Source organism: Pipistrellus hanaki, assembly GCF_964339955.1.
Source record: "Pipistrellus hanaki genome assembly, chromosome: 4".
NCBI lineage: Eukaryota > Metazoa > Chordata > Mammalia > Chiroptera > Vespertilionidae > Pipistrellus > Pipistrellus hanaki.
This window is the reverse complement of record NC_140506.1, coordinates 7,443,849-7,464,520: the sequence shown is the minus strand read 5'-3', so window position 1 is coordinate 7,464,520 and position 20,672 is coordinate 7,443,849. Positions and strand designations below refer to the sequence as shown.

The 20,672-nt window shown below is 42.0% G+C and overlaps 1 protein-coding gene across 1 annotated transcript in view; it reads left to right on the top strand.

Annotated features, from left to right (window-relative positions):
• Positions 1 to 14,022: 14,022 nt before the first annotated feature.
• The window catches only part of PLCXD3 (phosphatidylinositol specific phospholipase C X domain containing 3), a 120,691-nt gene continuing 114,041 nt past the window's right edge, over positions 14,023 to 20,672 (top strand). The window contains exon 1 of the mRNA XM_084881768.1: positions 14,023 to 14,420. Coding sequence (XP_084737894.1) covers positions 14,318 to 14,420 — 103 coding nt within the window. The 5' untranslated portion in view covers positions 14,023 to 14,317. The remainder of the gene's footprint in view (positions 14,421 to 20,672) is intronic.

Genomic DNA, 20,672 nt, shown 5'->3' with positions numbered 1-20,672 from the left:
CAGTTGCTAAGCTGTTTTTCCTTGGTGACAAATCCACTTTTCTTTATCTCTGATTTGAGATAAGGAAGTCTGTACACTGTTTCTGCTTTAGTAGCTGGTTTTCTGCTAGATGATGCCAATAGGGGGCAGGAAAGGATACTGGAAGGCAGGATGACGTAGGAGGGAGTTAATCCTTTCTGTGCAGCTAGGTGCACTTACTGGCATTGCCCTAGCAAGGGTCTTCACTGGCAGCAGGTCCCAGGTTTTTCCCATGTTCACACTTCTGGCTTCAGTCTCATTGCCCTCAGAGGTACCCTCAACGGGTTGGGCAATGGATTTCTTCAGAGGTCTGAGTCTTGGCTCATCAGAACCCCTGCTCCAAACATCTGGGATCTGATAACCTCAAATTATTTTCCTTGTTTCTCCAACCCTAGGGATGACAGCAGCTTCTTAAATAATTGCTATAGTGATCATTTTTAGATTTGTCAGTTATGATCAGTTTTTAATTCCCTTGACAAATAAGTATAAGATTAAAAAGTGATTGATAATACTCTTAGAAGAATTAGATAGAAATTAGGGATGAGGTTAAAGAAATTATCCCCAAGCCTGTCTGATGCTGGTTGTTTTGCAGTAAATATGATGATACAGAAAGACACGTTCCCAACATAGTTATTTCAAAATTTTTTCTTAATGTGAAGCAACCACACTGGCTTTGATTTTTTTCGAAGCAGAAAATTTATTCAAAGGAATATAATACAGGGTTATTAAAAAGTCTTAATCCATCTTAAAGTTAAAACTATTAGTTTGGCTAAGCTTAATTCAATATATATGTATTTTTCATGCCAGTCATTTAATAGTCTAGCACAGTGAAGATCTTAATAAAATTTTACACACATAAGTGTGCATATGTGTGCAAAAGAGATAAATATTCAGAGATTTATAAATTTACAGTCTTGAAATAAGCTGCCAAAAGAAACTATTCATTTGAATTTCTAGATGTGTGCTGTAGTGAAACCAAACTCAATTTATGACCTCATTAATACATGGTTGAACATTCTTTAGATTACACTCTTGCCAGAGATAAATGCACTTGGCATAATAGAATAATGTTTCAATCATGGAAATGTGATCTTGATCACATTTAAATCTGCTCTTTATACTCTGACATTAATTATCAACCCAGAGCCCCTTCTAAAGCTGTATAGCCAGTCTTTGAAGAGGTTGTTCATCAGATAGGAATGATGTTTGTCAAGCTGTGCACTCTTCTTAATGGACTTAATCTAATTATTGTTAAATGTCCGGATCCTCTTCTCCCCAACCCCCATCTCCCACCTTCTCAATTTAATGGCCTATATGGCTCTTTAAAGTCATCGAGACACTCAGAGGAACTGATGTGATACAAATCTACCAGTAGTCAAAGCAATAAAGTATATTCTCATTAAAAAGATAACACCTTGAGTATTTTTTTTTAATATATTTTTATTGATTTTGTACAGTGAGGAAGGGAGAGAGACAGAGAGTTAGAAACATCGATGAGAGAGTCATCGATCAGCTGCCTCTTGCACACCCCCTACTGGGGATATGCCCACAACCAAGGTACATGCCCTTGACCGGAATCGAACCTGGGACCTTTCAGTCCCAAAGCCGACGCTCTATCCATTGAGCCAAACCGGTTTCGGCTACACCTTGAGTTTTGAGTGGAAGAAGTTGGGGACACAGAGCAAATAACACTAAAACTTATCCTATCTAATGAAGAGGGAATATGCTAATTGACCATCATGCCCTCACAAAGATGGCAGTGCCCACAGCCAATATGGAGGGAATATGCTAATTGACTGCCATGCCCTCAAGGATGGCAGTGCCCACAGCCACAAGATGCCAGCACCCAGTCCCCTTAGCCCCGCCGAGGTGTCAGGTGCACAGCATGGCTGGGCCTGCCCCCAGGTGGGCCAGGCTGCTCTGTGTGCCTGCCTCTGTAGTCCCCAGTCCCCTCAGCCCCCCAGCTGCCCAGGGCCGGCCTGATGTTCAGGCAGCCTTACATGGTGGCTGCCCAGTGGCCCAGGACCGCCTGAGGCTCAGGTAACCAGGGTCGGCTGAGGCTTGCACTGTCAGCAGTGGCAACAGCAGAGGTGTGGTGGGGGCATTGTCTTCCACTGATCTCCAAGTTGTCTCCCACCCCTGAGGGCTCCCGGACTGTGAGAGGGGCAGGCCGGCAGAGGGAAACCCCCCTCCCCCCAAGCATGAATTTGGGCCTCTCATAATTTATATGTATGTCTGAAATTGGATTTTGGGGGAAAAAAACCACAAAAGGATTGTGTGTGTGTGTGTGTGTGTGTGTGTGTGTGTGTGTGTGTGTGTATTTAGAGTAGAAAGTAGATATTCTTGCATTCCAGTACAAGATCTAGTGCTCACAGAAGGGAACTCAGGGAATGTAACAGAGGTTCAAGTGTATAGATCCTTTTCTGATGGCTACTTCTCTGAATTATTGCCCATTCTTCTGGGCACCCTGCTCCTCAAAGCACAGAGCCTCAGGATTATCACAGAGCTCTCCCTTTTCCTGAGAACTTAGTGAGCTCTTATAATGAGATTAGTTATGCCATCATAGAAATGGCCTGAACAGTCATTGTATAATAGAAGAGATTCATAATGTATGCTAGTTAGAAAGGAAAGGAGAACTTCTATGGGAAAATATGAATTTTGATTTGAAAATGTAGAGGTAAGGACAAGGACTGTCTTTGGAATTTAAATTCTAGAGAAATGACATCAAACTTAAAGATATTTAGATTGAAAGGAAGATCAAAGAAGGAATCAAGTGAAAGAACAGCAAAAGCCACTTACAAGTTAGTTTTGTTTTTAAATCAGATTCATGATCAAAGCTGTGAGCAAAGGGATAACATACAATGTTGGTATTATGTCCAGATTCCTATATATCCTTCCCTTTAATATCATAGGATAGTGGGCATGGGAAAAGTTAAATTATTGGGAAAAAAATAAAAAAGGGTATAGAGAGAAAGTTTGACTATACTTAGTAAATCAGCAAAAGAAACATGTGGAATATGGCTACAGTGAGTCAAATGGCAAGTAAGTTCAGGTGGATATATGCCGCAGTCTTTTCACAGCAAGGGTTCGGGAGTCTGGAGAAGGGGCTGACGCATAAATGGATACACTAGACAAGAAATATAAATTTGGAAGGCATGAGGGAAATCCAGATGGAGGCCTCACCCTATAGTTAAGTGGGCTCACCCAATCTCCGGATCCATGGCTTTTTATTTACACATTTTCCCTTTAGCAAAGCAAACATACGTATTAAAGGTAAGGTTTGGTAAACAGTAAAAGGATTATCAGGTTAGGGCCATGGTCTTCGAACTGCAGCTTGTGAGCCAAATGCGGCTCTTTGGCCCCTTGAGTGTGGCTCTTCCACAAAATACCATGGTCTGGGTTAGTCTATTTTGAAGAAGAGGCATTAGAAGAAGTTTAAATTTAAAAATAATTGGCTCTCAAAAGAAATTTCAATAATTGTACTGTTGATATTTGGCTCTGTTGACTAATGAGTTTACCAATCATTGGGTTAGGGAATTACTTTAGGCCATTCAGCCAGCAGCAGGTAATTATATGCAGATTTTCAGCCCTGCTGAATATCGAAGCCCATCAGCCTTCTGGCGAACTTCTCATATTTATTATTACCTGCTGGTCTTAGCCTCCACCAGATATATATCTATCATCATATCTATCATCAGGAGCTTTGCCTTTTCCAATGACTCAACTAAAAGTTCAAGCCTGGAGAGAGGATCTTGGGCACCAATGTGTTAAAGCATCTTAATTCCAGTGTGAGGTGATAGCATCATAGACCTAAAGGGTTGCTTATCCCAGTGCTTACAGTATGTTCTAAAGACTCAGTAATGGCACCTAATGTTATTAGTGGGCCTTCCTTCATCCTTGGCAGGGCTTTTCAGATAATGTATGGCAGGAAGTCTGAATCACAGAGTGAAATATGGCTGATTAATGTCTCTTTTAATTAGTATGCCAGAAGAAGGTATAGTTTCCAACAATATTTTAAAAAATATTTAAAGTTTAAAAAAGTTGTTATTTTTCACCTTCCTTCGGCATAACATATACCCCTGAAGATCAAAGAAAAATGTATGGCTTGAGTCTAATTCATTTGAAATTATATCGACTGCCAAAATATCTAAATGTAAAATAAATAAATAAATAAACCACCAAAATCAAGCTTACTGAGGCAGGCAAAAGACCTGAACAACTAATCATATCATTTCACCTGGGTGTTTTGTTAAAGGGTAGCTTTAGCCAAGCTACATAGAAAGTGAAGTGAAGAAGAACAAGCTAATTAATGATGTCAAATAAACAGGAGTCTAGAAGTGCCAAACTTGGTATCTTGATCCAAATTAGTCAAATTTTCTACAGTAATTATAATAAGTGAAAATTTTCCATATTTTAATTTTCTCTTTTTGTTGTAAATATGGTCAAAAAAGCTCATGATGTATTTTATAGTAACTCTGTTTTACCCTTTACTGTGTTTTTCATCTTACTTATTTTTGTTTCTCTTCTTGACTTCTCCTACTTTCATTCCATGGTGGTTTTTGTATTTTTTCTCCTTCTGTGTGTATTTTCTGCAGTGTAGATTACACAGACTTGTTTATAGCCTAATTTTAAGTGGTTGATACTTATCAAGGACAGATACTTAAAATTCTCTTTCATTGGTCTGAAGCCATTGTGTCATATTACTAATGAACTGACCTGCCATTATTTGTTTCACACAAAATCTGTTCACATAATTTCCAAGTCGTTTGTAATATATTTCACATAATGTCCAAGTCGTTTGTAATATATTTTAATTACTCCTATAACTATTAACTTCAGCAGATTCCCTGACACCAAATCACATCTTTTAAAATACATTATATGTGGAAATATGCTTATTTTACATAGCCTTATTATTGTTTCCAACAGCTGTTTTGCATAGTTCATTTTAAAATTATTTTTAGTTAGGTGATCACCTCCCAATTCCCTTAGCACCACTGTGGTGAGCTGCAGTCAGTTCAAACCCATTCTTTTCAAACTGAATGTTCCAAGCCCTCTGTCTCTTAGGTATAAGCCGGTCACTACATCTCAGTTCTTTCAAGGCTTGTGAAAGAAGAGCTGCATGAATAATCATAATAGATATATTCTCTCTTAATCTCACTAATCAAAGTTAATAATGAGGTATAATGGCTAATATCTTTGTGGAAAATTATACCAACAATTGTCATGGATGAAGAATTCAAGTTTTCTAATTACACAAGGCATATGATAATGATGGATTATAATTATCTTGCTATAAATTATTTTAAATAGAAAATTACTTCCCTGTTATTAGCCAGTGAATAATGGGGCATTCTTCTGTTGCTCAAAGGTCTATATATGACCATGTCACTTAACCATAACTTTAAGTACTGCATTTTTGAGTTTCCATGTGAAATCAAGATCTGTCTTCTGACCCACGTGTCTGCAAAGCAGCATCATTATTCACTTTGAGAAGTGTGTCCTTTTTCAGCACCCTGGCCACATTGGTTTTCTGCCAATCTCATTCAAATGTAGAAGTTGCTTGCTTACTAATTTTTCCATTTTAGAAAAGAAGTTTCATGGTTTCCTCATCCCACAATGAATCTCTTCATGGTCAGTTAGAGTTGTGGGTAGCTACTCTGAGCATCTATAGTTCATGGCTTAGATGCAACATCCCCAAATCAGGGCCTGGGAATCTTTTTTTTTTTTTTTTCTACCAAAGGCCATTTGAATATTAATAACATCCTTCGAGGTCATACAAAATTACTAACTGAAAAATCAGTCTGCTCTATTTGGCCAGATATTTAGTGAGCTCACCCTTAATGCCATGGCAGGATCAGACCCAATGATTTCTAGGGCCTTACATGGTTGCTGGGCTGGGCGTCCCCCATCCCTGCCCTAAGTTTATGTATTTAGTATGATAAATGCAGAGTCTGGACATTTTATTATATCTTTGTTTATTCTTGTGTTTTTGAAAACATAAATGATTCACAGATGACTTTATTCATGGAATGAAAATAAATAAATGCATTCTACTTTGTTTCCCTCCCATCCTACCCTCATCTTTATTTTATTTTTCTTCTAGTTTAGTGCATGGTTGTGACAGAATAGTGGTGAGCCAGGCTGAGTGGTTGGTGAATTACTCTCAATCCCGTGGGTTCTGAGGATCACTAGTCAGAGAGAAATGAAGGTGGTGGTATTGCTGGTGCCACAGGCTAATTGGGGAAGAGGACAAAGTCAGGTGGCTCTGAGCCTTCGTGGGTCTTAGCAAGATGGAGTTGCGCCCCTGCTCAGACCCAAGCCTGTATCCCTGCTGCCTGAGGTCCATGGAAACCCTGATAGCAGGAGGTGAGGGATGAGGAATAGGGGAGGAAGTTAACATTTACTTAGCACCCCCTGTTTGTCAGGCACTGTTTATAATTTTAAAAATGGTACCTTGTCCATAATAACCTTTGGAATGCTATGCATTTTGCTTATTTAATGGCTTAAGTCCCAAGGATGAGGAGGCTTAAATAACTCATTCAACTACCCTCATCTTTATAATCTTTTTGACAATAGTGGTATAGGCAAATATTACAATATTGATTTTAAAAAGTCAAGGCACTATTTATGGTGTGAAATAAACCTTGTCATGTAAAAGGAATTTGGTGACATTTCTTATAATGAATGGTTACATTTGAGCTATTGAGCTGAAGCATCTAAGAGTATTTTCAATCTTTTCATTGTCTATATGATAAAAACAGAAGGAAAAATTCAGGCTTAAGGAGTAGGAGGATACATAAAGTTGTAAAGAAAGATTTAGCACTGAATGAAGATGGCTGTCCAATCTTTAGAGTAAACCTTTATTAGAAAGGTATAGTCTGAAATGTCGCTGGACTGGTAGCTAGGAGAATGAGTAAGTGCCATTTTTGCTAATTCAGTATTAAACATTGCTTAGTGGTCCCTCAACAGCTAGCACGGGCCTCCTTTCTCAGTGTCCAGATTTCTGATTCTTCCACAGCTGATCTGCAGTTCCAGGGGTAGGGTTAGACTGAGAACTCATTATCTGACTTTTCTTCTCAGAATCTCTTTCTTTAAGGTGTTAGTGGTTTCCCACAGCATTCATTACCTGCGTCTGTCAGACAGCCCTAGATAGAGACAATTGCCTTTGTTGTTTGCAAGAAGAGACTGGAAAGAAATGCAAATTGAGTGATCCCTGCAGCAGGGATCGTCTTTGCTTCTGTGAACCTTGTACGGGAGGGACCATCTGGAAGGGCAGGGGGATACAGCAGGTGTCCCAGGGTATACCTGTGCAGGAACACGCAGGAACTTGTTATATACAAATTTGGCTTTATTATATCAGTCTGCCTGTGCCATAAAGCATAAAATCTTACTCGTGGGAAATCCATATCAAAGTTAACAATGACATCTTTCATTGGCAAAGGTCTACTAGACAAGGGCTTTTGGAACACCAAGTAATTATACTGGGCTTGTCCTTTTATTTACTGGTGAGAAGAGGAAACTAGTCCCTAACATCGAGGAGTTCTGTGGAACTATCAGCCAGGCCTTCGTGTTCACCTGCTGAGCACCAGTATGTTCACGGAACATTAAACAAGATCATTCCAAGACCTTTATGAAGCATAAAAAAAAGAACATAACCCTCTTTCATCAGGCCTGAAAGTAGACAAAACATTAACATTGCCCATGCCCCCCGGTGATCTGACATCCCCCACTCTCATGAGTAACTGCTGCTTCTTTACTTATCACAGCTCTAGCCTTGGTCTAGTCTCCCCTGCTTCCAGAGAAGATTTATGAAGATGCTCATTGAATTACCCTCCTCGCCACTTCCTCACAGTATTCAAACCAGAGCAAAGATCCACTTTCTAACCTCTTCCTGGCTTACCTAACATACCAGTAAGAGCAAATACCAAATGTTCTTACCCCCACAACTGAGAGGTCTCAGGGTTTTCATGATGTACATTCTCTCTCACTACAAAAAGAAATAAGCCAATTTATATAATGTCAGGTGTGTTCCTGGTAGTCACTGGCTGGAGGATATAGAATTGCTAAATGGTTATGATGGAGGCTTTAAAATTGATAAAATGAGTAGGGCACTTCTGTCTAACAGAATCATTAGTTATTTAGTTGTTTATACTGTAGTAATACAATCTGCACAACATAAAAATTACCATTTTAATTTTTTTAAGTATAGTTCAGTGGCATTAAGTACATTTACCTTTTTGTGCAATCTTCACTATCAGCCCTCCTGCAGAACTTTTTCATGTCCTTAAACTGAATCTCTGTACCCATTAAGTAAAGTCCTCATTCTCTACTCCACTAGCCCGACCACCACTATTCTGCTATCCCTATGAATCTGATTATTTAATATAAGTGGAATCAAATGATATTTTCCTTTGTGTCTTATTTTACTTAGCACATTGTCTTTCACGTTCATTCATGATGTACAGGTACCAGAATTACCTTCCTTTTTAATGTTGAATAATATTCCATTGTATGGTTATACCTCATTTTGTGTATTTACTGTTGATGGATATTTGGGTTGTTTTCACTTTTTGAATTGTGAATAATGCTGCTAAAAATATTGGTGTAATTATGCTCATAATTTTTTTTTTTTAAGCAGCAATGAGTGTAATAGTTTCAGGATTTTTCTTAATCTGCATATGACCCTAAAACAGTCACCTTCCTTCCTTCCCTTCTGTCCTCCCCAGCCCCCCTGTTTGGATAAAACAAACTTTTTTTTAGGAATCTAGAAAAGCATGACATGTTATGTCCAAGTGTCACCACTGACTTACCGATATAGCCCTAGGGAGGGGGAGCCTAGGGAGGGGAAGAAGCATGGGAATATTCAGAGAGGCAGAACAATTCCGAACCAATTTTTCTTTTAAAATATATTTTCAAAAGTTAATTATAAGTATCTTGCTACTCTTTGAAAAGCTAAAAAGTAGGCATGTTAAAGGAGGGTTTTGACACTGAAGTGAGAGATATAGCCAGATCATTTGTTTATTCAACCATTAAGCTATCATGTGTTGCTCTCTCCCTGAAACACAAGCCCAATGAGTTCAGGGACTTGCTGCTTCATCTTCTTTCACTGGAATGGAGCACATAATAGACACTCAATAGATATTTATGAACTAAGTAAATAAACTATTATAATGAGCCCTTGTATATCTTAGATACTGCAAGAGACATTAGGGAGTAACTAACACTATGTCCACATGATGTTTTAAGGTCAGCTAGGAAATTAGAAACATACTACAAGATAGCTATAAAAACACTGCAATGGGTGTACTTTTGGATAGTAATGAAAATTTCAAAGATGAGTTAGAATAGAAAGAATTTTGATATATGAAAGCATCAAACTGCACTCCATGTGAAATTAACGGCATAAGAAAAGGCTTGGTGGGAGCAAGAAGCATAATGATGAATTGTAACTTATTCTGCTTCCATTCTGTTCCATAAACTTTAAATTCTTCAATTCATTCAAGCTTCAGAGTGCCTTCCATTTTCCCATGCCCAGGAAGAAATAATTATTTTTCACACTCCAGTGAAGGGAATAAAAACACGCAGACATTAATTGGGAAAACTTGGATTTGAATCCAGGTCTTCATATCCCATAACTTGTGATTGTAACCACTAGATTGTATTCAGTGAGTGTTTGTTAGCTTATTTGGGGCTGGCATAGAAGGAATATACGTAGGGGAAGAGAAGAGAAAGACTGAAACCCTAAAGGGTTAATATGGTGGTGGGAAGTGGGGATTATCACTTTTAAAAATCTTTAATGTATTTTAATTGATTTCAGAGAGAAAGGGAGAAAGATAGAAACATAAATGATGAGAGAGAATCATTGATGGGTTGCCTCCTGCACGCCCCCCAATGGGGATCAAACCCATAACCTGGGCATGTGCCCTTGACCTGAATCCTACCCAGTACCCTTCACTCTGCAGGCTGACGCTCTATCCACTGAGCCAAATCAGATAGGGCTTAAATCTTAAATTTAAGTACAAAACCCATTTTTCATAGTTAAATATAGTACATTACTTTGAGTGAGATATACAGGTAGAGGTTGTAGAGAATGGTAAAATGCATTGATTATTACTTTTTAATTTTACAAAGGTTATTTATTGTCCCTCTATATATTTTAAGTTTGTGAAGTATATTTCTGAATATTATATTTTTTAATGATTTGGCTGAAATGTTTTAAATTACCTGAATAATATTTTAAACAAAGTTCCTTTTGTAAAATATTATTCAGCTGACCTGTAGGGAACCTTGCTTTTCAGAATATAACTCAGCATCAATTTAATTTGGAAAAAATATATATACTAGATTCAACAATTAAGAAATATTATGAACTAATGAAAGATAATACATACCAAAGAACCATGTATTTTTTTTAAGTGGGAGAAGATATAAATAGTAATATATTCCAAATGAGTAGCAATGTTTATACAGTGCATAGTGTGATGTTGACGGATAGCTGAGGTTTATATAAGCTTTAATAACAGCATGAAATCACTGCGGTATGTCATTTTTCTCTTTCCATTTATGCTTATCAGAGTCTTTTTAAAAATGGTTGGCTCCTATTGCACTACAATTCATTAGTATTTTGTAGTGATAAAACTGTTGATTTTTACCTTGAGTTGGTTGGATAGAATAAAAAACTAAGTTTTTTTTTTTTTTCTATTTCCAGCAGCTATATGTGTGAAAAATCATCATAAAGAAAACATGATTATAGAATAATAGAGTCAAAAGGAGCTCTAGAGATCAATACAAATTCTAGCTTAGTTTGTCAATGGGTGTGATCCCCAGTAGTTAGGTCAAATATTAGACTAGATGTTGTTATGTTGTGAAGGTATTTGTGGATGTGATTAGCATACACAGTCATCAGACTCTGAGTAAAGCAGATTACACTCTTTAATGTGGGTGGGCCTCACAAGCAGTTGGGTAACTTAGAGAAAAGACAGAGGTTTTCTGAAGAAGAAAAAATCTCATTCAAGACTGAAACATAGAAATCCTACCTAAGTTACCAGTCTGCTGGCCTGACATTCAGAGTTTCCAGTTCTCACAAATCAATTCCATAAAATCTCTTCTTTCTCATATATATATATATATATATATATATATATATATATATATATATATATATATATATATATACACTAGAGGCCCAGTGCATGAAATTCATGCATGGGTAGGGTCCCTAGGCCTGGCTGACAATCAGGGCTTTTCTGAGGAGTGACCAGCAAGGCTATCAGAGGGTGACTGGGGTTATAAGGGGGCAGCACCAGTCTGCTCACTGGCTGGCCTCAATGCTCCTTCCCCCCCATTGCCACCTCTGTGGGAGGTGGCTGGTGGGTGATTGGGGGATGGAGGGAGCCCATGCTAGCACCCACCCTGGCTGGCCTGGGGCCTGCGGGCTGGGGGTAGCTCCTGCATTGAGCATCTGCCCCCTGGTGGTCAGTGTGCATTATAGGGACTGGTTGTTCCACCCATCTGACTTTTGGTCAATTTGCATATTAGGCTTTTATTATATAGAATTGCTTTCTCATAAAACTGATTCTGTTTCTCTGAAAAAAACTGATTAATACAGTAGGTAAACTAAAGTCAAGAGAAATTACATGGTTTTCCTAATATTACTTAATAAGTAGTGACAGAGTTGATAATAGAAAGACTAGGTATTTAGGTCATAAAATTATCTTAAAAGTTGATTATAAGCCTGGCCGGTGTCACTTAGTGGTTGAGTGTCAACCTATGAACCAGGAGGTCATGGTTCAATTTCTGGTCAAGGCACATGCCTGAGTTGCAGGCTTAATACCCAGTGTGGGGTGTGTAAGAGGCAGCCAATCAATGGTTCTCTCTCATCATTGATGTTTCTATCTCCCTCTCCCTCTCCCTTTTTCTCTGAAATCAATACAAATATACTTAAAAATTGATTATAAGCCAAGAAAGAAATTCAGAACTATCGATTTCCAGCCCTCTCTTTTCTAGTGAGTTGCATGCAGAGAAATGTAAGGTTTTATGCAAAATCCAATACATTAAAAATTCTAATACTCTAAGATAAAACAGGGGAGGGATTACTTGTTTTCTTTACCAAAAGTTACAGTGTACAATTCTTCATAGAGACAACTTTCCCCATCAGTTAAGGTGGTTTCATTTTTTAAAGAAAATGCTTTGCAACCTTTTAGAAATTCCTAAGTTCACTCAAACAAGGTATGACATTAAAATTTCTCATGTTAAAAATATTTCCAAGATTCAATCATTATTTCATCCTCTTGAAAACAAATATTTTATAAGGATAGAAAAGGCAACAAGAGGAAGAATATGCCTATGTCATTGTCTCAGTAAATGTAAGTCTCATATTGTGTGTGATGATTTGCTCATAACAAGCTCTTACATTCTTTCCGGGAAGCATCACTGTGAATCTGAGTTATTGTTATTTTTTAATGGAGACAACGAGGGCTGACAGAAACTCAAGGACCTGCCCAAACTCCTCAGAGACAAAGCATTGGGTTCCCAGCTCTGAGCTCTCATTGCCCTCTGTGATGCCCATGGAGCACCAGCATTAGCCAGAAGGGTGATGTTTGTAGGTTTCTTGACCAAGAATCCCACAGTGAGCTAAATTCTCACTCTATTCTTACTGCTAGCAAGAATATTAAGATTGACCTTAGAAAAAAATCCCAGTACATCTTTTCATTCTTAAAGATAACCTTACCATGACCTTTTTTTTTTTTTTTTAATCTTTATTGATTTCAGAGAGGAAGGCAGAGGGAAAGATAGAAACATCAACAATGAGAAAGAATCATCGATCAGCTGCCTCCTGCACATCTCCTATTGGGGATCAAGCCCACAACCTGGGCATGTGCCCTTGACTAGAACCAAACCTGGGACTCTTCAGTCCACAGGCTGACTCTCTATCCACTGAGCAAAACCAGCTAGGGCTACCATGACCTCTTGAAGCTATGCTTTGATTCTATGGGACAATGGAAAATTTGATCACACGCATAAGGCCTTAGCCCTCCTTTCTCCACGTTTTCAAAGTGCTCCCGTTGGGAAATATCCTTTGGGTTCTACATGCGTGTATTACAAGCAAGCTTTAGTAGTTGTTGTTCATGTTAATGGTCTACTGAAGTGAAAGAGTAATCCCCATGCTTTATAGCAGCTCTCTTTCTTACCTTGGTTTTCATGTCCCCATCACATTTGTAAGACTTGATTGCTCTCCTCGTCTTGTCTGAGAGCAGGTGGACCAAGACAATTCTTTGGAGGCACAATGAGTGATTTCTCTCTCTCTCTCGAGGCACATCTCTCTGGTCTGCCAGGGAATGAGAATCTAGACAGTCACACAGATCATTTTGAATGGTGCCAAGTAAATTTCACCAAATGCTCCTGTCGATAATTACAGCATGTCCCTGGGAAATGTGGTCATTTTCTTCTAGCATTAGGCTTTGGGCTTATCCTGAGTGGCTTGACAATGACAGAGAAAGGACACAGGTAGCTTTCTCCATAGAAATCACAAAGAGGCCTCATGATCAGAGCAGTGAAGGGGTCGAAGGGCTTCTTTATCCTGAAATGTCGGAAACAGGATGCCAGGCACTCAGTAGGAACCACCTAGAACTTACTGCCCTTTGCCAACAGCACACTCTCGCCAGCTATTCCAAAAATCAGGCAAAGTGGTGATTGCAGACCACCATTTTGTAATAAGCAGACCTGCGGGCTCCATCAGGCTGGGGAAAAACATCACCTGTTGTAGCTTTCAGAACAGAAAGCTCTTTGATAGGAATGCAGAGTCCTGAAAGCCGGTGGGTGAAGTCACCTCGGGGAGCAGATAGCATCCCAAAGTCTACCAAGGCTTTAGGCTCGACCACAAGACTGCTTTTTACATAAATAGGATCAGGTAGTCACATCAAAGGGCCGAGCGAGATCATGAACCACAGTTATAAAAAAAAAAAAATCGCCAAGAACAGCTGCAGGATGGCGAGAAAAGGCAGAGACGCAGAGGAGGGACACGCGGGCGGAGGGAGGCTGCGAGGGAGGGGAGAGGAGAAAGCGGAGCGCGGACGTCAGGAGCCCCCGCTCGGGCAGAGGCTGGCAGAGGCCCTGGGGAGCACGGGGCGTTGGAATAATTACCGGAGCCCGCGTGTGTCTGCGCCATCCTGTGGGTGTGGCGCCGAGCGGAGCGTAAACTCCGCTGGTGGGGCCGGCGCTCACACCGGCTCAGCGGCCGCCGCCTGCCCGCCCGCCTGCCAGCCGTGCGGACCCGCAGCGCGCAGCCACCTGCACGATGGCCTCGTCTCAGGGGACAAACGAGCTCAAATTGGCCGACTGGATGGCAACTCTGCCGGAGAGCATCCACAGCATTCCCCTCACCAATTTGGCCATCCCAGGTAGGGCGCCCGGCGCGCCGCCGCCTGCCCCGCCCTGCCCGCCGCCGGGCGCTAAGTTGCACGGTGCCCGCGGGCGGGCGGGGAGCTGGTCCCGGTGGGTCTGGGCCAGGCTGGCGCTGCCGGAGCCTCCGGCCTCCTGGCCTGCCCCTCACCCCGGGGACCCCGGCGCGGGCATCAAGGTGACTGCCTTCCGCCGGCTTTGAGCAGGCTGTGGCACAGGGATGGGGCGGGAAGGGCTCGGCGGGGGCTGGCCCGGTGCCCCCTCCCTGGTTTTCTCCGCAGACTGGGAGGCGGGGGCGCATGGGGGTGGTGGTTGGGGGGACCGAGCATTGTGAGCGGAGCCCGTGTCCTGAGGTCCGTCCAGCGCCTGGACCTCCGACTCCATCCCTGTCACAGGATCCAGAGGGTTTGGCAGTTTTCTCCGTTAGAACCACCTGAGCATTCATTTCTGTTCGCGGTCCCCGTCTCCGGTAAAGAGCGCTTCCCCGAAGGGAGGAAAGTTGCGGGACCAGCGGCGGCGGGATTGCTGCCCTTGACCCGAAAGCCGCCAGGGCGAGGGGCGGGGGCGCCGGCTGTGGTCTGGGAGGACCCGGGGGCCGGGCCGGGTGCCACCGTGGGAACCGTGATCGCAGCGCTGCTAGCGACCATCAGACCGTCAGCTCCGGGTCCCGGAGACCAGCCTTTGGGGACCCTGCGTCGCTGCTCCGGAGGGGCCCTGCGCGGCGGTGGCGGAGGGGTGGGGTTCACAGAGGAGGTGGTTGTGCTGGTGCCCGGGGTCCCCGCAGCCCGGAGAAAGGGAGGCAGCCCGAGGCTTCAGCGGGCGCGCGCCTGGGACCGGAGGTCTGGGCAGGTCTCCGGGGGGGTGCGCGGCAGCCCCTGGCTCAGGTGTGCAGCGGGGAGGACACGCCCGGACTGGGCCACACTTCCTTACCAATGTGACTTTCCACTCGGGCTGCAGGAGTGGACGCCTAATCCTTCCAGGGTCTGCCCGGAGGACAGATTACAAATGACGCACAGGTGGTCCACACCTGCCCCTAGTTGAGCCCGATTGCGATCAACCTTCTGTTCTACCTCTTCTTGGTTTGCTCCGCCCAGCGCCCCCTCTCAGCCACTGAGGGGAAACATAATTTCAAACAAACAAGCAAAGGAAGGGTTCTCTTGAAACCCCAAGAGGTTCTAACCAGCAGTGCTGGGATTGATCAGCAGCCTGACTCAATGGCCCTCAGTAAGTGGATGTCCGGCTGCCCTGATAGGCACAGGCCACACTCTGAGCGCCACGGGAAGGGGGAGTCTGTGTCCTGGTGTCCTTTGAGGGGTAGCTTCCCAAGAGCCTGGGTGTCGCCAGCTTAAAGAACCACCCAAGCCCTCCACCCCGCAGTGCCTGCCACCTGGGCCAGCCTGGCGAGTGGTCTTTTGAAGGAAATGGTAGAAAGTACACAACTTGGTTGGCAAAATTCCACTCTCACTTCCACAGGAGTTCCTATCCTCTTTTTTTCTTCTTTTTTTCTTTGGTTTTAAAGTTACTTTCACATGGCCTCTCCCTGAGCATTTCTGCGCATATGGAAGGTGAGAGGGACGAGCGATGATTGTCTTCCAATGTGTGACTGACTCTGCAGAGACAAAGGGGTGAAAGGCCTAAATTCACATTGCTGGTTCTGAGGGAAGCTATAGCACCTGTCTGAATCTCTTACGTTTCTGTAATACTGACTTTTCAGTGCCCTGGTGTGAGTACCAGATCACGTGCTCCTTCTCCAGACCCCACGAAGCAGGCACTGCTGGGGCTGTGGACTCCATTTCACACATGTAAAAACTGCAGTTCAGTGAAGGCAAATGGCCTGATATCAGTTCAGAGATCTGACCCTAAAGCAATCCTTAGGGAAGAGCTTCTAGGAATTTTGGAGCAAAATGCTTTGGCGTTTGTATCTGGATAATTCAGCAGCAACAAGTACTGGCCAGGTTGAAGGGACAAGGAAACATGCACAGACAAGAACAGGGCAATTTCCCCATGGAACAAAGTTTCTGACCTTGATGTTCCAGCATACTTAGAGACATAAGATGGCATTGGATGCCATGGGGATTTCCACCACTTTCCCAATCTCTGTTATCAGTATTATGTTCCAAATGGACCCCCTGCAGAGCTTCCCATCCTTATCCCCAAAATTCCTTAGAACTATTTCTTCAAATACCCACCTCCCCCCGGTTTCCCAGGAGTCTGTAATGTAGATTTGGTAGAACCACACACATAACCCCAGGTCTAAAAATGAATTATGGCACTTCCTGCATCACTCAGCTGTGAGAAGTTTTGGAGGAAAAAAAAAAAAAAGACAGTCAAACTTTGACAGTCAGAAAAGACTAATTGGAGACTATTAAACACTAATGGAATAATTGCCCTAAAATCATGCTAATAGCTTCCTGGCTGCTACATGTTTACTTGGCCGGTTGCTAGAGCTTGAATTAAGTAATTACCTCCACCATTTAAAGCCACTCCTGATGCCCTACACCAGTGTTCCTGTGGAAGGAACTGCTGCTCTGTCGTCCTCAAAGCTTCAGGTTTTCATCAGGTGACAGAATTGGAGCGGGAAGAGCTGCCTAATTAGGAGACCATCCACTTGGGGCAGTTAAACAGATGACTGGGGAGGGGCCAGGCAAAGAACAGTGTGCAAGTGTGAGATACTCCCCAGCATGAGTCTATTGCTGGCCTCTCTAAACATTTCTCTAAACATTTCTTGGTGTCTGCCTCTGGAATGTTTTCATAACCAAATCCCTCAGTGGCGATTTTGCATCTAAATGGCCTCATGATTTGGTATAGACTGACCTAAGGCATTAAGTTCCCAATTGGTGTTAGTAGTTTTGCTGTCATTTATCTTTCAAAGGGATGGCACTGTCAGGACACAGGGTCAGGTACTCAGATCTCAAGTTCATGTATCACTTAGTCTTCTCTCTGATTACACCAAACAAGGTTTTCATTCATTCATACATGTTTGTTTAACAATCCCCCTGGCAGTCTGGGTGATGAATGATGTTTCCTCTCACCACAAGCAGGTGAGAGAGGATAAACAGGATGGCAGCAGGAAGACAAAGTATAAAATGCAGGTGAATGGGAGTCAGCTGAATTTCTGGTGGGCCTTTGGCATCTTTGAAGCAGAATTTTTAATTCTATAGTCATGGTAGCTCCAGAACCATGGAGAAGAGATCCATCACGGGATCCAAGCAAGCTGCTGCCTAATCTGACTAGGGTGTTGGTGGTCTGGGTCTGTGACAGGAGGTCATTTGGTCCAAAACCTAAATGATCAGGAAGGGTTTCTTTCCCATGGGAAGGGTCTGTTATGCATTTCTGATAAGTGCTGAAAGTCTTCTTCACACAGTAGAGTAAGTTGTGTTTTCTTGGTGTTGGAGGAGTTCATATAGAGGATGTGACTGCCAGTTGACCCATGAGTAGGACTCAGGCAATTGGAGTCTCGTCCTTGAAATATTCTTTCTGCCCATGTTCCATTCCCACAGCCAGAGCCATTTTCAAGGTCATAGCCTTTGAAGAGCGATGTGTTGTTGGGCCGTCTCGATGGTATATGTGGCTGAACCCAGTTGAGGGACTTAACCCAGTTAAGTCCTCTGTACAAGCGTTTAAGAGTGTGGAGACCTCATCTTGTGGCTGCCCAAGACAAGCCTGGTCTCTAAGTTCCTTGCTAATGAAAGCTGCCGCCTACCCATCGGGAGTGAGCTGCCTCTTTCTTCACTCTCTCCTCGCCCTCTGGGTTCCTTGGCCAATTTGTGAACCAGCAGTTGAACGGGAATTATTGATTATACTTTACATAGAAACACAGAGATGCTCCGGGAATCAGTAATTGCACCTGTCAATTTTACTCATTGCTTACAGAATGCCAGCACTGATGAAAAAGAACAGTGATACTTAGGCAGGGAAATTAGATATCCCTACAGCTTTGATTTCTATGTTCTTATGTTTGCTTTTATTAGTTTTTAATTTCTTCCCTTGCAGCAATCTCTTCTCATCGTCAGTTTTCCTGGAGCCAACTGTCTTCTTCCTTTTCCGTGTAATTCACTATTTCTATTTTGATTGGAGTGAGACCTTCTACAGACAAATCTGGAACTGGATCTGATGGTGCAAATTTCTTTTAAAAAGCCGGGTTTTGTGTGTGTTTTTTCCACCTTTTGGTTAAGATGGTTATATGGAAGTTAATTTTTCAAAGCACTCACTAAGCAACAGAAATGTTTAGGATGAATATCTTTCTTCTTGGCCTTTCCAATTCCCCATTTTGCTTTTGTTAAAGAGGAAAGTTAGAAGAATATCTGGAACATAATTTATTCTACTAGGACTTTTTTTTCCTGAACAGTTGAGTTGAATCACCAATTATTTTTAATCAGTATAATAAGGTGATGCTTATGTCATTTTACATACAGTTCATGAAGAATTTTCTCGTGTACACATGTGCTTTGCCCATGTTCTGTCAACAATCAAAGGCCTTGCTGCTCAGAGTTGGGCCAGAGGCCAGCAGCACAGGAGCTTGGTAGAAATGCAGTCCCTCAGAGCCCTCCCCTCAGGGTGATTTAATCATGATTTGCCTTCTAACAACATCGCCAGGTGATTTACATGCACGTTTAACATTCGGGACTGCTGCTTTGAGGGATCTCTCAGGGAATCCTTGTTGCAAGTGACAGCCAAGTTTAAATTTGCATCTTTGACGAAGCTCTTCCTATTGGACCTGCAGTCTCCCTGTGAGTGTTCAAATTCACCACCAGGCTTAGAGCCAGAGCCCTCTGTTTGCTCAAGGCTAATGGCCCAGGTTGGGAACATTTCTGTTAACTGACATTACAGTTTATCATGCACCTTGTACGATAGATGTGATTCAGTTGCTACTTAAGTGTTCAAATTAGGTCCTGTGATAAATGTAAAACATTTCCCTTCATTTCCTTAGAGTCCTGCTGCTCATTGACATCAGCCATCAGCAGCACTTAAATCCACCCCCCCGGTGATGCTAGTGGTCACTAATGATGATTCAGAAAACATCTCTGAAGCTTCTTCGTCCATTTGGTCTCAGTCCTTGTTATGATACTTGAATGATATTTATAGGGCACAGATTCAGTCAATTTATCTGTAAGCTAGAACTTCTCACTATTGTTCTTAAGCAATAGTGGCATCATGAATACAAAAGTTAGTAATAAGTAGCATCAGAAAGCCATAAAAAACAAGGTAATTAGTACATTTTGATGGAAAGAAAATGATCAGTCTCATTTGTATTTGTCAACCGTGCCTCATTTATTTCAAGAATGGTGTACATGGAATGGAAAGATGCTTAAATGTGGCTATAACTCACTTGTTTAAATTTTAATTATTTGTCATAATCAGTGTTCTAAAAATAGTTTTAAAAATTTTAGAGCCATTTCAAATTGCTAAAATGGATATTGCCATGTTTATATGTTAAAGCTCACATGCTTTGCTCATAGGAAAGTTTCTCACATTCTTACTTAGATTTTATTTTCTCTTATTTAATCCCAATACCACCCAAACAAAATAGAAAGAGTAAGTTACAAAGAGGAATAAGACTGTTGAGTGCCATACATCAACAATAATAACAGGGACTATTTGTGAAGAAAGACTAACCAATAAAAACACAAAATGTAAAATCTTCTAAATCCTGACAGCCCAAAGGTAAAAAGTTTCAGCTACTCCGAGGCACTTTCTTAATGGACTTCCAAATAGTTCTAGAAATCTCTGGATAAATTTTTCAGACTTTTATAATCCGATTGTGGTGGCTACCACATGGTATCTACCATTTTCCTTCTTTCCTGTTTTGGACAGTTGTCACTTTTGCTCCTTTGACCTCCAGAGAGACCGTGCTACCATAGTTTTATACCCAAAGTATTACTGCTGCTGGCAGTCCCACCAGGGCCTGTACTGTGTCTGCAGAGGCCCAACATTGTTGATGTTAATGTGTAACAAGGGCCCTGCACTCCACTGTGATCAGAAGGTCCCAGAGCTGGGTCCCTCACTGTGGAAGCTGCTGAGGCAGCTACTACTCCTGCTGACCCTGTGTGTGTGCCAGCACCACTGAGCCAGGAGTGCCAACAATGCCAAACTTGTAATCTATTGCCAAGCATAGATGCCAACAGAAGAACTCTTAGAACTTACATTGATTATTTTGTTGTTGGCCCCTTGCCCTAAGACTCAAGTATGAGTTTATGAGAGCTGGGAAGATGTCAATATATTGGATAGATTTTATTCTATACTCTGTATCA